The sequence below is a fragment of the Oncorhynchus clarkii genome, chromosome 16 (assembly GCF_045791955.1).
Source record: "Oncorhynchus clarkii lewisi isolate Uvic-CL-2024 chromosome 16, UVic_Ocla_1.0, whole genome shotgun sequence".
Classification (NCBI taxonomy): domain Eukaryota; kingdom Metazoa; phylum Chordata; class Actinopteri; order Salmoniformes; family Salmonidae; genus Oncorhynchus; species Oncorhynchus clarkii.
This window is the reverse complement of record NC_092162.1, coordinates 34388594-34405372: the sequence shown is the minus strand read 5'-3', so window position 1 is coordinate 34405372 and position 16779 is coordinate 34388594. Positions and strand designations below refer to the sequence as shown.

Here is a 16779-nt window from a genome sequence, read left to right as displayed (position 1 = left end):
GGAGAAGAAGGCGCAGGGATGCAGCTTAAAGTGCAGAACGTTGGTACAGAACAGCCCCCACTCCAACGTCCGAAGCATCGGCCTCCACCACGAACTGACAGGAAGGTTCCGGATGAACCAGGATCGGAGCCGTGGTGAAGTGATGTTTAAGGTCCCGGAACGCCCGGTCAGCAGCCGTGGACCACGTGAACGGAACCTTGGTAGAGGTGAGGGCATACAGGGGGGAGGCCAGGGTGCTGTAACCCCGGATAAAGCGGCGATAGAAGTTGGCAAACCCCAGGAAGCATTGCAGCTGCAACCTGGACGTAGGCAGGGGCCAATCCACCACCGCTTTCACCTTCTGGGATCCATCTTGACACCCCCAGCAGAGATGATGTAGTCCAGAAAGGGAATGCTGGAGCGATGGAACTCGCACTTTTCCACCTTAACGAACAACTGGAGAACCTGCCGGACATAGATCACATGTTCTTGGGGGGAGTGGCAGAAGACGAGGATGTCATCAATGTAGACAAAGACGAACCGGTTCAGCAAGTCGCGGAGAACGTCATTCACCAGAGCCTGAAACACGGCAAGGGCGTTGGTGAGGCCAAAGGGCATGACCAGATATTCGTAGTGGCCGCTGGCTGAGTTGTAAGGCGATCTTCCACTCGTCCCCCTCTCGTATCCTCACCAGGTGGTAGGCGTTAGGTAAATCCAACTTGGAGAACACAGTATCCCCCTGGAGCGGCTCTAAGGCCGAGGAAATGAGAGGTAGCGGATAACGGTTCTACAGTGATGTCATCGAGTCCCCGGTAGTCAATGCACAGGCGCAGGGTCTTGTCCTTCTCCACGAAGAAGAACCCTGCGCCAGTGTGAGAGGAGGAAGGACGGATAAATCCATTAGCTAGGGAGTCCCCAATGTAGTCCTCCATAGCCTTGGTTTCAGATCAAGACAGCGAGTATAGATGCCCCCAGGGCGGTGTGGCACGAGGGAAAAGGTCAATCCCACAGTCATAGGGGCGGTGCTGCGGGAGGGAAGTGGCCCGGGACTTGCTAAACACCTCCCGGAGGTCCTGGTACTCCGCGGGGATGGCGGAGAGATCTGGAACCACCTCCGAGGACCCAGGAAGACGTCCCGGGGCAGGTTGTGCCAACTTCAGATAATGGGCGTGGCAGAACGGACTCCAGCCCATGATGGCACCCGTATACCAGTTGATGAGTGGGTTGTGTCGCTGGAGCCAGGACAATACCAACACCATGGGAATCTGGGGGCAGTTGATGAGTAGGAACTGATTGGTCTCGCTGTGATTCCCTGAAACACGTAGGTTGATGGGAGTGGTGTTATGGGTGACCCGACCTATAGAACGCCAGCCCAACGCTCTAACATCCACGGGAATGGAGAGGGGCTGAGTGAGGATGTTCAGCTCGAAAGCCAGTGCGGTGTCCAAAAGGCTCTCATCGGCTCCAGAGTCAATGAGGACCCGGAGAGATTTGGACTGATTTCCCCACAGCAGAATGACATGAAAAGGGAAGCAGAAAAGTTCCCCATATTGCCCAACGGAGTACTCGCTCCTTGGTGAGCATGGTCCTTTACCGGGCACGAGTACACAAAATGACCAAAAGTGCCGCAATACAGACAGCTCCTTGTGCTGATCCTGTGTTGACGTTATGCTGGTGACAGCCCAGCTCTGCCTAGTTGCACTGGCTCGGGAAACAGTGCCCCGGCCTGTTCGGTGAATCTCGAGGAAGGTCGGAAACCTCGGGTGCTCTTGGCCATGGGACCGTCGGGGACTTCCGGGATGGCTCGGAGGCGAGGTGGAATCCCTGGATGTGCGAGTGACGTCGAATTCTCTCTCCAGGCATTGTTCCTGCAATCGGCAATTGATGTGGATGGTCAAGGCGATGAGGGAGTCTAGATCTGTGGGCAACTCCCGAGCCACAAGGTCGTCCTTAACCCCCCCCCGAGACGCCGTGCAGGAACATATCGAATAATACTTACGGGTTCCACGCACTCTCTGCTGCCAACGTGTGGAAATCCACCACATAGTCGGCCACTGTGTGGGCATCCTGCCGGAGCTGGTTTAGCTTCCAGGCAGCTTCTCTCACGGAGAGCGGGGCATCAAGAACCTTCCTCACCTCTCCCACGAACCCCTCCAGGCTCATGCATATGGTTGGCTGCTGTTCCCATACGGTGGTAGCCCAGGTGAGAGACCTTCCAGACATCAGCATTATGAAGTAGGCTATTCTGGAACGAACGAAGGGAAGGAGGAGGGCTGAAGCTCAAAAATGAGGACACTCTGAGCCAGGGCTCCCGGTAACCAGGGCTCCCGGAAGGAGTTACTGAGGGGTGGTGGGGTTACCACCATGGCAGATCTCCCCCCCAGCCAACCCGCGGAATTGCTCCCGCAGCATGTCCAATGCCTGGTCATGGCGCTTAGCCAACGTTTGGACCCCCTCCATCAGCCCACATAGCAACTCCGCGTGCCTACCAATGGAGGCTCCTTGGGAGGATATGGTGTTGCGCAGCTGGCCCAGGTCTGCTCGGTCAGTCATGGCCAGTTCGTACTATCAAGTATGAAGGGAAGACCCAGATGCAGACCACGTTGGATAAACAATAGTTTAATAGAGGCAGGCAATACACAGGTCAAGACAGGTAGGGGTCAGAAAACCAGAGGTCAGGCAATGGTACCGGACGGCAGGCAGGGTCAAGGTAAGGCAGAGGTCGGCAATCCAGATTGGGGCAAAGGTACAGGTGGGCAGGCAGAGTGATCAGGCAGGTGTGCTCAGAGTCAGGACAGGCAACGGTCAAAACCAAGAGGGCGAGAAAAGACAGACTAGAAAAAGCAGGAGCTTAGACACAAAACGCTGGTTGACCTGAACAAACAAGAAGAACTGGCAACAGACCAACAGAGAACACGGGATAATGGGGAAGATGGGCCTGGAAGGAGATGGAGACAGTCACAAAGACAGGTGAAACAGATCAGGGTGTGACAGCTGGAAGGGGATGGAGACAGTCGCAAAAAAAGGGAAGGAAGTTCCATTTATTTGTGTGTTCTGAATTTCCCCTCCCCAGGTGAACACTGCTAAAATAGGCCTGTAAACTGTAATGATACCTCTCTCCATCTGTAGAGGGAGCTGGTGCGGTATATCTGGCACTACCAGTATCTGAGCTGGCCTGACCATGGCGTGCCCAACGAGCCTGGGGGAGTGCTCAGCTTCCTGGAGCAGGTCAACCGCACGCAGAGCGCCATTCCAGACACCGGGCCAATTGTGGTCCACTGCAGGTATATATAACTATGGGTCTAGTATTCTAGGACTATATACATCAAAAGTTGACCATGCATCTGTGATATACTATAAATTTAACAGACCAAAAAGTAGGATTTATTTTCACATTTTAGTATAAAGCACAACTGTCTTTCTTATAGATTTGGTCATATTTGTAAGTGTAACTTTAGCGAAATTGCCTGTTATGAAAGTGCCACCTAATTGTAGTAATAGTGCCACCTAATTGTAGTATTGTCTCCTTTGACCCCCCTCCCCCAGTGCAGGAATTGGGAGAACAGGCACCATAATTGCCATTGACATTCTGATTGACATCATCAACAGACAAGGTAAGACAATGTCAAACATTATGGTTACCAGTCCTAACCAAACGTTACCGCTATAAAATCAGTCCTAGCCAAACGTTACGGCTCTGATATCGGTCCTTTCCAAGCGTTAATGCTCTATCAGTCCTGTCCAAACCTTTACAGCTCTGATATCGGTCCTTTCCAAGCGTTACGGCTGTGATACTGTGTTTTTGGATGGCTCTGCATGGAGTAGAGATTAGGATTTGGGACAAATCTGTGTAACCGTGCTAAATATGCTGCCCTTTTGACCTTTGTGCTTGTGTCTGTACGTGTGTTTGTGTGCGTGCTCGTGTGTGTGTGTGTGTTTCAGGATTAGACTGTGACATCGACATCCCTAAGACCATCCAGAGGGTTCGTCAGCAGCGGTCAGGCATGGTGCAGACGGAGGCCCAGTATAAGTTCATCTACATGGCCGTCCAGCAGTACATTGACACGGCACAGAAGAGACTGGAGGAGGAGCAGGTATCTACCAAACAGTAGTGGAAATAGTTTGATAATATTGTAGAAGTATTCTATCAGTAAAAGTTGCCCTTTTAGTCACAGTTACTGTATATTAGCAGTGGACGAGTAGTAGTTTATTACTAAAGGTACTAGTAACTACCGTACCAACAGCAGTATTGCAGTACATATTCTCTAAAGGGACTGTCTGGAGCTTAGTAATTGCCTGACAGTTGGAGACCCAAGCATTTTATAATAGCTTGATTCAAAGGAACAATCAAGTTGAACCCGAGTTATGGGTACTACATTTCAGGGCGTCAACAAGCAAAGCATGTTGGCCAGGTGCGCGACATGCTACCCTGTCTCAATGTTTACCGATCTTCCTTTTCAAGTTCTAAAAACATGGCTTCTTGTGGACACTTTGCAGAGGAACAAAACGAAGGAGAGGGAGTACTCCAATATCAAATACCCCCAGATGACCAACGCCCGGTCAAAACCCAACATGACCTGTGTGTCACGCTCCTCCTCTGTGTGAGTAGCCCTGCAAATACACACACTGCTCATAGTTCACAGACAAATGCTGCTTTACTCTCTCTCTCACAATTTCAGCTCACCATGTTTTGTTTGTGTGATGCAGGGTGACGGATGACAATCCGTCCAGCGTGTATGAGAACTTAAACATCAAGAACCCAAAGACCTCCGGGAGCAGCAGTAAAACCAGAAGGTGAAGTCCAGCCACGGACCTCTGCCTCTCTCAACCTCTCTGTGAGTACTCTGTTACGGTGGCTCGTTTAATTATTAGTTATGGCATTATAAAGGCTCATACGTGCTTATAACAATATTTAAGTGGTGTTATTGTTATTTTCTAAAATAAATAATTTATCACTTTTTATTGAGCAACTCCTCCATATACTCTTAACCTGTTGGATCTCTGGGGGCGCTATTTCATTTTTGGATAAAAAACGTTCCCGTTTTAAGCGCGATATTTTGTCACGAAAAGATGCTCGACTATGCATATTCTTGACCGTTTTGGAAAGAAAACACTCTGAAGTTTCAGAATCTGCAAAGATTTTGTCTGTAAGTACCCCAGAACTCATTCTACAGGCGAAACAAAGATGATGCATCACCCAGGAATTAGCAGAATTTCTGAAGCTCTGTTTTCCATTGTCTCCTTATATGGCTGTGATTGCGCAAGGAATGAGCCTACACTTTCTGTCGTTCGCCCAAGGTCTTAGCAGCATTGTGACGTATTTGTAGGCATATCATTGGAAGATTGACCATAAGAGACTACATTTTCCAAGTGTCCGCCTGGTGTCCTGCGTCGAATTCGGTGCGCAATTGCCAGCTGCTTCCACTTTACCATTTGATTCAGGGGAGAAAGCATGTGTCCAAGAACGATGTATCAATGAAGAGATATGTGAAAAACACCTTGATGATTGATTCTAAACAGCGTTTGCCATGTTTTCAGTCGATATTATGGAGTTAATTTGGAAAAAAGTTCGCGTTTTGAGGACTGAATTTTCGGGTTTTTTTTGGTAGCCAAATGTGATGTATAAAACGGAGCTATTTCTAATACACAAAGAATCTTTTTGGAAAAACTGAGCATCTGCTATCCAACTGAGAGTATCCTCATTGAAAACATCAGAAGTTCTTCAAAGGTAAATGATTTTATTTGAAGGCTTTTATGTTTTTGTTGAAATGTTGCGTGCTGGATGCTAACGCTAATGCTAACGCTAAATCCTTTGTTTGCTAGCTACTGTTACACAAATTATTGTTTTCCTATGGTTGAGAAGCATATTTTGAAAATCTGAGATGACAGTTTTGTTTACAAAAGGCTAAGCTTGCGAGATGGCATATTTATTTCATTTCATTTGCGATTTTCATGAATAGTTAACGTTGCGTTATGGTAATGAGCTTGAGTCTGTATTCCTGATACCGGATCCGGTATGGGGAGTTCCAAGAGGTTAAATCCCTCTATTTGATTTATATAATGTGTTAATAACCAGCCGATAGGCACCAAAATAAACAGCTTAATTAGTAATAGAAATATACACTGCTCAAAAAAATAAAGGGAACACTAAAATAACATATCCTAGATCTGAATGAATGAAATATTCTTATTAAATACTTTTTTCTTTACATAGTTTAATGTGCTGACAACAAAATCAAACAAAAATTATCAATGGAAATCAAATGTATCAACCCATGGAGGTCTGGATTTGGAGTCACACTCAAAATTAAAGTGGAAAACCACACTACAGGCTGATCCAACTTTGATGTAATGTCAAGTCAAAATGAGGCTCAGTAGTGTGTGCGGTCTCCACGTGCCTGTATGACCTCCACGTGCCTGTATGACCTACAACGCCTGGGCATGTTCCTGATGAGGTGGCGGATGGTCTCCTGAGGGATCTCCTCCCAGACCTGGACTAAAGCATCCGCCAACTCCTGGACAGTCTGTGGTGCAACGTGGCGTTGGTGGATGGAGCGAGACATGATGTCCCAGATGTGCTCAATTGGATTCAGATCTGGGGAACGGGTGGGCCAGTCCATAGCATCAATGCCTTCCTCTTGCAGGAACTGCTGACACACTCTAGCCACATGAGGTCTAGCATTGTCTTGCATTAGGAGGAACCCAGGGCCAACCGTACCAGCATATGGTCTCACAAGGGGTCTGAGGACCTCATCTCGGTACCTAATGGCAGTGGAGCACATGGAGGGCTGTGCGGCCCCCCAAAGAAATGCCACCCCACACCATGACTGACCCACCGCCAAACCGGTCATGCTGGAGGATGTTGCAGGCAGCTGTAAGCACAACCCCCACATGTGGACATTGGGCCCTCATATCACCCTCATGGAGTCTGTTTCTGACCGTTTGAGCAGACACATGCACATTTGTGGCCTGCTGGAGGACATTTTGCAGGGCTCTGGCAGTGCTCCTCCTGCTCCTCCTTGCACAAAGGCGGAGGTAGCGGTCCTGCTGCTGTTGCCCTCCTACGGCCTCCTCCACGTCTCCTGATGTACTGGCCTGTCTCCTGGTAGCGCCTCCATGCTCTGGACACTACGCTGACAGACACAGCAAACCTTCTTGCCACAGCTCGCATTGATGTGCCATCCTGGATGAGCTGCACTTCCTGAGCCACTTGTGTGGGTTGTAGACTCCGTCTCATGCTACCACTAGAGTAAAAGCACCGCCAGCATTCAAAAGTCACCAAAACATCAGCCAGGAAGCATAGGAACTGAGAAGTGGTCTGTGGTCCCCACCTGCAGAACAACTCCTTTATTAGGGGTGTCTTGCTAATTGCCTATAATTTCCACCTGTTGTCTATTCCATTTGCACAACAGCATGTGAAATGTATTGTCAATCAGTGTTGCTTCCTAAGTGGACAGTTTGATTTCACAGAAGTGTGATTGACTTGGAGTTAAGTTGTTTAAGTGTTCCCTTTATTTTTTTGAGCAGTATATATATATATATATATATATATATATATATATATATATATTTATTTATATATATATTTAAATAAGAACAAATTCTTATTTACAATGACAGCCTAGGAACAGTGGGTTAACTGCCTTGTTCAGGGGTAGAACAGCAAATGTTTACCTTGTTAGCTCAGGGATTCGATCTAGCAACCTTTCAGTTACTGCCCCGACGCTCTAACCACCTGGTTGTGGTACATGTATGGCACCTGCCTCCCCAGTGAATAATCATTATGGGCGAAGAAGCCTTTACGATAAGATGGATAAGAAAGCATTTTAATGTCTGTTTTGACATAAATGTCCTTTGCGTCATAAAAACGGCTTACATAACATAAAATACAACATACAGAAGATGTGGCGGTCAGGGGGTTATAGAAGTTAAACTGAATAGTTAACCTCAACATTTGAATCAGATTTACCCCTCTACAACTGAAAAAAATTCTACACTCTTAGAATTATTTTTTGATTATAGAACCAAAAAGAGTTCTATTACTTGCTTCATGGAACCCATAAAGTTATATATACTGGATAACCCTTTTATAGGGTTCTTTGATCAGAACCTTAGAGGCTCTTCTTCAATGAAGAGCCTGAATGGCGCAGCGGTCTAAGGCACTGCATCTCAGTGCTGGAGGCGTCACTACAGACCCTGGTTCGATTCGAAGATATATCACAACTGGCTGTGATTGGGAGTCCATTGGGGCGGCGCACAATTGGCCCAGTGTCATTCAGGTTAGTGTTTGGCTGGGTTAGGCTGTCATCAATCAATCAAATGTATTTATAAAGCCCTTCTTACATCAGCTGATGTTACAAAGTGCTGTACAGAAACCCAGCCTAAAACCCCAAACAGCAAGCAATGCAGGTGTAGAAGCACTGTGGCTAGGAAAAACTACCTAGAAAAGCCAGAACCTAGAAAGAAACCAAGAGAGGAACCAGGCTATGAGGGGTGGCCAGTCCTCTTCTGGCTGTGCCGGGTGGAGGTTATAACAGAACATGGCCAAGATGTTCAAATGTTCATAGATGACGAGAATGGTCAAATAATAATAATCACAGTTGTTTTCGAGGGTGCAACCGGTCAGCACCTCAGGAGTAAATGTCAGTTGGCTTTTCATAGCCGATCATTCAGAGTATCTCTACTGCTCCTGCCGTCTCTAGAGAGTTGAAAACAGCAGGTCTGGGACGGGTAGCACATCAGGTGAACAGATCAGGGTTCCATAGCCGCAGGCAGAACAGTTGAAACTGGAGCAGCAGCACAGCCAGGTGGACTGGGGACATGCATGTAGCCTAGTGTTCCTGAGTGGCCGAGTTACAGTTTTGACTTAAATCTGAAAATGGTTGTCAAGCAATGATCAACAACCAATTTGATAGAGCTTGAAGAATTTTTTAAAGAGTAATTGGAAAATGTTGCATAATCCAGGTGTGGAAAGCTCTTAGAGACTTACCTAGAAAGTCTCACAGCTGTAATTTCTGCCAAAGGTGCTTCTACACTGAATACATGTGAATACATGTGAATTAGATATGTGTTTTTCATTTTCAATACTTTTGCACACATTTATAAAAACATGCTTCCCTGTTGTGTGTAGATGGATGAGAAAAAAAATGTATTCGATAAATTTTGAGACGACAGGTAGCCTAGTGGTTAGAGCGTTGGGCCAGTAACCTGAAAGGTTGTTGGATCGAATCCCCTAGCTGACAAGGTAAAAATCTGTCGTTCTGCTCCTGAACAAGGCAGTTAACCCACTGTTCCCCATTAGGCCATCATTGTAAATAAGAATTTGTTCATAAGGTAAAAAAATAAAAATTGTTCTTAATTAACTGACTTGCGTAGTTAAATAAATTAACCAAAATGGTTCCATATAGAACCCTGCGTGGTGCCATTAATGAATTATGGCTGCTACTATTAAATAGTGATATTTTGAGCTAAGAATATAATTGAATAAACAACTAAATAATGGACAAAAGAATACCAGAATATTTTTTTCCTTTATTGTCATTGACATCATCAACAGACAAGGTAAGACAATGTCAAACATTATGGTTACCAGTTCTAAATGAACCAAGTAAAACTCACGGACGATTAGTAAAGCTTTAACCAAGTTGATTCACCCATTGGGTAATACAGCTGCATAAGACAAGACATGGTTCCACCAGTAGTAGTGTGTGTACATATATATATATATATATATATATATATATATATATATATATACAGTGGGGCAAAAAAGTATTTAGTCAGCCACCAATTGTAACTTCTTCTTTAAGAGGCTCCTCTGTCCTTCCACTCGTTACCTGTATTAATGGCACCTGTTTGAACTTGTTATCAGTATAAAAGACACCTGTCCACAACCTCAAACAGTCACACTCCAAACTCCACTATGGCCAAGACCAAAAAGCTGTCAAAGGACACCAGAAACAAAATTGTAGACCTGCACCAGGCTGGGAAGACTGAATCTGCAATAGGTAAGCAGCTTGGTTTGAAGAAATCAACTGTGGGAGCAATTATTAGGAAATGGAAGAAATGGAAGACCACTGATAATCTCCCTCGATCTGGGTATCCACGCAAGATCTCACCCCGTGGGGTCAAAATGATCACAAGAACGGTGAGCAAAAATCCCAGAACCACACGGGGGGACCTTGTGAATGACCTGCAGAGAGCTGGGACCAAAGTAACAAAGCCTATCATCAGTAACACACTACGCCGCCAGGGACTCAAATCTTGCAGTGCCAGACGTGTCCCCCTGCTTAAGCCAGTACATGTCCAGGCCCGTCTGAAGTTTGCTAGAGAGCATTTGGATGATCCAGAAGAAGATTGGGAGAATGTCATATGGTCAGATGAAACCAAAACGTTTTGGTAAAAACTCAACCTGTCGTGTTTGGAGGACAAAGAATGCTGAGTTGCATCCAAAGAACACCATACCTACTGTGAAGCATGGGGGTGGAAACATCATGCTTTGGGGCTGTTTTTCTGCAAAGGGACCAGGACGACTGATCCGTGTTAATTAAAGAATGAATGGGGCCATGTATCGTGAGATGAAACGTGGCTGGGTCTTTCAAGATGACAATGATCCGAAACACAACATCCCTGGCAACGAAGGAGTGGCTTCGTAAGAAGGCTAGCCAGTCTCCAGATTTCAACCCCATAGAAAATCTTTGGAGGGAGTTGAAAGTCTGTGTTGCCCAGCAACAGCCCCAAAACATCACTGCTCTAGAGGAGATCTGCATGGAGGAATGGGCCAAAATACCAGCAACAGTGTGTGAAAACCTTGTGAAGACTTACAGAAAACGTTTGACCTCTGTCATTGCCAACAAAGGGTATATAACAAAGTATTGAGATAAACTTTTGTTATTGACCAAATACTTATTTTCCACCATAATTTGCAAATAAATTCATAAAAAATCCTACAATGTGATTTTCTGGATTGTTTACCCTCATTTTGTCTGTCATAGTTGAAGTGAACCTGTGATGAAAATTACAGGCCTCTCTCATCTTTTTAAGTGGGAGAACTTGCACAATTGGTGGCTGACTAAATACTTTTTTGCCCCACTGTATATCCAAAATGTCCATTTATTTAGCACGTTTGATTCAGAAAAACACTGGTTCCAACATGACTACAAAATATCTCAAAAGTTACCTGTAAACTTTGCCAAAACATTTCAAACTGTTTTTGTAATACAACTTTAGGTATTTTTTAAAGTAAATAATCAATAAAATTGAATACGGGATGATATGTGTTCAATACAGGAAGAAAACAAACTGACGCTAGCTTTCTTGTCACGCGCCTCTATTAAACAGTACACATGAAGTGACCCTCGTTTTGAACAGGGCTTCTTCTTCATTACACAAAGGAAAACCCTCATCCAATTTCTAAAGACTGGTGACATCCAGTGGAAGTGGTAGGAAATGCAAGCAAGTCCTTTAGAAATCTGGATTCTCAATGAAAACCCATTGAAAAGAGAGTGACCTCAAAAAAAAAAGAAATCTGAATGGTTTGTCCTCAGGGTTTCGCCTGCTACATAAGCTATGTTATACTCACAGACATGATTCAAACAGTTTTAGAAACTTCAGCGTGTTTTCTATCCAAATACTAATAATATGCATATCTTGTCTTCTGGGGATGAGTAGCAGGCAGTTGAATTTGGGCATGCTTTTTATCCAAAATTTCAAATGCTGCCCCCTATGCTAGAGAAGTTAAGAACATACAAGCTGGCGGGTTATACACTCTATCGACAGTGTAGCAGCCTCTGGTAAGACCTATGCATATTTGTAAACAATAGCTGGTGCACGATATCTAAGGAAGTCTCAAGGTTTTGCTCGCCTGAGTTAGAGTATCTCATGATAAGCTGTAGACCACACTAACTACCTAGAATTTTCATCTGTATTTTTTGTAGCTGTCTACATACCATCACTGAGGCTGGCACTAAAGCCACACTCAATGAGCTGTATTCCGCAAAAAGCAAACAGGAAAACGCTCATCCAGAGGCGGCGCTCCTAGTGGCCGGGGACTTTAATGCAGGGAAACTTCAATCAGTTTTACCTAATTTTTTATCAGCATGTTAAATGTGCAACCAGAGGGGAAACAATTCTAGACCACCTTTACTCCACACACAGAGACGCATACAAAGCTCTCCCTCGCCCTCCATTTGGCAAATCTGACCATAACTCCTGATACTTGCTTTCAAGCCAAAATTAAGGCAGGAAGCACCAGTGACTCAGTCTATAAAAAAAGTGGTCAGATGAAGCAGATGCAGATGATGGAATATGTTCCGGTATTCTTCCGATTGCAGTGAGGAGTACTCCACATCAGTCACTGGCTTTATCAATAAGTTCATCCAGGACGTCGTCCCCGCAGTGACCGTACGTACACACCCCAACCAGAAGCCATGGATTACAGGCAACATTCGCTAAAGGGTAGAGCTGCCGCTTTCATGGGAATGGGACTCAGAAGCTTATAATAAATCCCGCTTTGCCCTCCGACGAACCATCAAACAGGCAAAGTGTCAATACAGGACTAAGATCGAATTGTACTGCACAGGCTCGTCGGATGTGGCAGGGCTTGCAAACTATTACTGACTACAAAGGGAAGCACAGCCGAGAGCTGCCCAGTGACACTGGCCTACCAGACCAGCTAAATCACTTCCATGCTTGCTTCAAGGCAAGTAACACTGAAACATGCATGAGTTCATCAGCTGTTCTGGATGACTGTGATCACGCTCTCCGCAGCCGATGTGAGTAAGACCTTTAAACAGGTCAACATTCACAAGGCCGCTGGGCCAGACAGATTACCAGGACGGTTACTCCGAGCATGCGCTGACCAACTGGCAAGTGTCTTCACTGACATGTTCAAACTCTCCCTGCCTGAGTCTGTAATACCAACATGTTTCAAGCAGACCACCATAGTCCCTGTGCCCAAGAAAGCAAAGGTAACCTGCCCAATTGACTATACATCTGTAGCCATGAAATGCTTTGAAAGGCTGGTCATGGGTCACATCAACACCATTATTCCAGAAATCCTAGACCCACTCCAATTTGCATACCGCACCGACAGATTTACAGATGATGCAATCTCTATTGCACTCCACACAGCCCCTTCTTACCTGGACAAAAGGAACACTCATGTGAGAATGCTATTCATGGACTGCAGATCAGCGTTCAACACCATAGTGCCCTCCAAGCTCATCAATAAGCAAAGGACCCAGGACTAAACACCTCCCTCTGCAACTGGATCCTGGACTTCCTGACAGGCCACCCCCAGGTGGGGAGGGTAGGTAACTACCCATCCCCCACGCTGATCCGCAACACGTGGTCCTCTCAGGGGTGCGTGCTCAGTCTCCTCCTGTACTCCCTGTTCACTCATGACTGCACAGCCAAGCACGACTTCAACACCATCATTAGGTTTGTTGATGACACAACAGTGGTAGGCCTGATCACAGACAACAAAAAGGCAGCCTATTGGGAGGAGATCAGAGACCTGGGAGTGTGGTGCCAGGACAACAACCTCTCCCTCAACGTGATCAAGACAAAGGAGATTATTGTGGAATACAGGACTAAAGGAGCACTGAGCACGCCCCCGTTCTCATTGACGGGGCTCTAGTGGAGCAGGTTTAGAGCTTCAAGTTCCTTGGCGTCCACGTCACCAACAAACTAACAGGGTCCAAGCACACCAAGGCAGTTGTGAAGAGGGCATGACAAAACCTATTCCCCCTCAAGAGACTGAAAAAATTTGGCACGTGTCCTCAGATCCTCAAAAGATTTTACAGCTGCTCCATCGAGAGCATCCTGACGGGTTGCATCACTGCCCGGTAAGGCAACAGCTCGGACTCCGACCGCAAGGCACTACAGAGGGTAGTGCGTATGACTCTGTACATCCCTGGGGTCAAGCTTCCTGCCATCCAGGACCTCTATACTAGGCGATGTCAGAGGAAGGACCCTATAAATTGTCGAATACTCCAGCCACCCTAGTCATAGACTGTTCTCTCTGCTACCGCATGGCAAGTGGTACCGGAGCGCCAAGTCTAGGTCCAAGAGGCTTCTAAACAGCTTCTATCCCCAAGCCATAAGACTCCAGAACAGCTAATCAAATGGCTACCAAGACTATTTACATTGCCCCCCCTACCTACATGTACATAATTACCTCGACACCGGTGCCCCCGCACATTGACACATTGACTCTGTACCGGTACCCCCTGTATATAGCCCTGCTCTTGTTATTTACTGCTGATCTTTAAATATATGTTATTCTTAGCTCATACTTTTTTGAGGTATTTTCTTAAAACTGCATTGTTGGTTAGAGTAATTAAGTAAGCATTTCACTGTAAGGTCTACACACGTTGCATTCGGCGCATGTGACAAATACAATTTTATTTGAAGAACCTAAAGGTTCTATGTAGAACCCCAAAGAACCCTATTTTGTAAGAGTGTAGAGCCTCTATCTGAAAAACACGGGGTTGGGGTGAGGGTAATGTTGTGTATGAGAATATTTCTGAAAGGAAACCCGACGTATACGTTTATTCAATTATTAGAAAATATTACGATGCATAGTCTTGGCACTCTGCTCTGCTCCTTCAGGGTAGCTCACCGCCAGAGCGAACCGTCATATAAAGATGATCAAACAACTACAGGCGGTGAGCACGATATGCTGTACCAAATCCCCTGAAGGAAGAAACAGGTGGAGGCTGCTGGTGGGATTTCAGAAAACAGCAGGTATAGCGATTAAGTAGTAGGCAGCAACGCCAATGGCAGCAAGACACACCAAGACACACCAGCGTGTGTGACATCCATCATCGGGGAAGAATGTGTAGAACTGGCCAACTTAAATAGGCTGCATGAAGGTAGAGTGTGAATCCAATTGTTGCAATATCCTCTGTTGTGATCAGCTGTTGCAACCACACTCAGGTTTCCCTTCTGTGCTGGCTTTGTTTTATTTCAGAAAGAAAACACCACATGTAAGTTTAAGAATTTATTAGAAAGGTTGCAATGTGTAATCTTGGCATTAGGCTCTGTTCCTTCAGGGTAGCTCACTCCCAGAGCGAACCGTCATATAAAAATTATAAAATGACTACAGGCAGGGAGCACGATATGCTATACCAAATCCCCCAAAACAGCCAGATGATTAACTGTGTGTATGGCATAATACGCCATTTAAGAGCTGTCAATAGACCAGCGAAGGTCATTGTACCGTTACATGAATGCCTACTAGGCCTGTGTGTGAATACTAACTATCTGTAGCATGAGTTAATGCAGACATATGACGCAACGACGGGTACCCTCAATGAGGCATCTTACTACATGGGAAATATCCTATCTAAATAGGCAACTGTAAGTAGTATGAACCACAGGAGCCATTATTCCAGCCATTATTTTGAGCCGTCCTCCCCTCAGCAGCCTCCACTTGCCATAGTGACGTCCTGCCGGATGCCCTCGCTGAGCCAAGATCAGCTTTCATCTTGGATCATGAAGATATTCTACCTATGAACACAGCCAACCACCTGAAATATAGATGCACCATCAGGTGGCCTCGCTGAGGCAGGATGAGCGATCTTCTTGGTACATGAGGATATTCTACCTATGAACACAGCCAACCACCTGAAATATAGATGCACCATCAGGTGGCCTCGCTGAGGCAGGATGAGCGATCTTCTTGGTACATGAGGATATTCTACCTATGAACACAGCCAACCGCCTGAAATATAGATGCACCATCAGGTGGCCTCGCTGAGGCAGGATGAGCGATCTTCTTGGTACATGAGGATATTCTACCTATGAACACAGCCAACCACCTGAAATATAGATGCACCATCAGTTTGCCTCGCTGAGGCAGGATGAGCGATCTTCTTGGTACATGAGGATATTCTACCTATGAACACAGCCCACCACCTGAAATATAGATGCACCATCAGGTGGACTCGCTGAGGCAGGATGAGCGATCTTCTTGGTACATGAGGATATTCTACCTATGAACACAGCCAACCACCTGAAATATAGATGCACCATCAGGTGGCCTCGCTGAGGCAGGATGAGCGATCTTCTTGGTACATGAGGATATCCTACCTATGAACACAGCCAACCACCTGAAATATAGATGCACCATCAGGTGGACTCGCTGAGGCAGGATGAGCGATCTTCTTGGTACATGAGGATATTCTACCTATGAACACAGCCAACCACCTGAAATATAGATGCACCATCAGGTGGCCTCGCTGAGGCAGGATGAGTGATCTTCTTGGTACATGAGAATATTCTACCTATGACCCAGCCAATCACATGCAGCTATGTAACAGCTTTATATGTCAAATTGCGATGCAGTACGGATAACCAGCATATCTACTGGACCATATTGGCAATTACTGCAGGAACTCTTGTAGGCTCCACAATCTCAACATTTCAACCAAGTCTAATGTCTTAGGCAGAACAGGATAATAGGCCCATGATTTTGAGGGTGCAGCCGGGAGGGATTTTAGAAGCAGTAGCAGCGTTGATGCAGGAGTGGGCGGCCCATAGCTCAGAGCTAGCCCACAGCACTGATGCAGGAGTGGGCAGCCCATAGCTCAGAGCTAGCCCGCAGCGCTGATGCAGGAGTGGGCAGCCCATAGCTCAGAGCTAGCCCGCAGCGCTGATGCAGGAGTGGGCTGCCCATAGCTCAGAGCTAGCCCACAGCGCTGATGCAGGAGTGGGCGGCCCATAGCTCAGAGCTAGGTCGCAGCGCTGATGCAGGAGTGGGCGGCCCATAGCTCAGAGCTAGCCCGCAGCGCTGAT

General features: G+C 46.2%; 1 protein-coding gene across 3 annotated transcripts in view; it reads left to right on the top strand.

Moving 5' to 3' along the window:
- Nucleotides 1–16779, top strand: part of LOC139368342 (tyrosine-protein phosphatase non-receptor type 11-like) — a 98565-nt gene that overhangs the window by 67498 nt on the left and 14288 nt on the right. For all 3 annotated transcript variants that reach the window (XM_071107107.1, XM_071107106.1, XM_071107105.1), the window contains exons 11-15: nt 3109–3263; nt 3526–3593; nt 3922–4073; nt 4477–4580; nt 4687–4814. In XM_071107107.1, the coding sequence (XP_070963208.1) occupies nt 3109–3263; nt 3526–3593; nt 3922–4073; nt 4477–4580; nt 4687–4777 (570 nt within the window). In that variant the 3' untranslated portion in view covers nt 4778–4814. The remainder of the gene's footprint in view (nt 1–3108; nt 3264–3525; nt 3594–3921; nt 4074–4476; nt 4581–4686; nt 4815–16779) is intronic.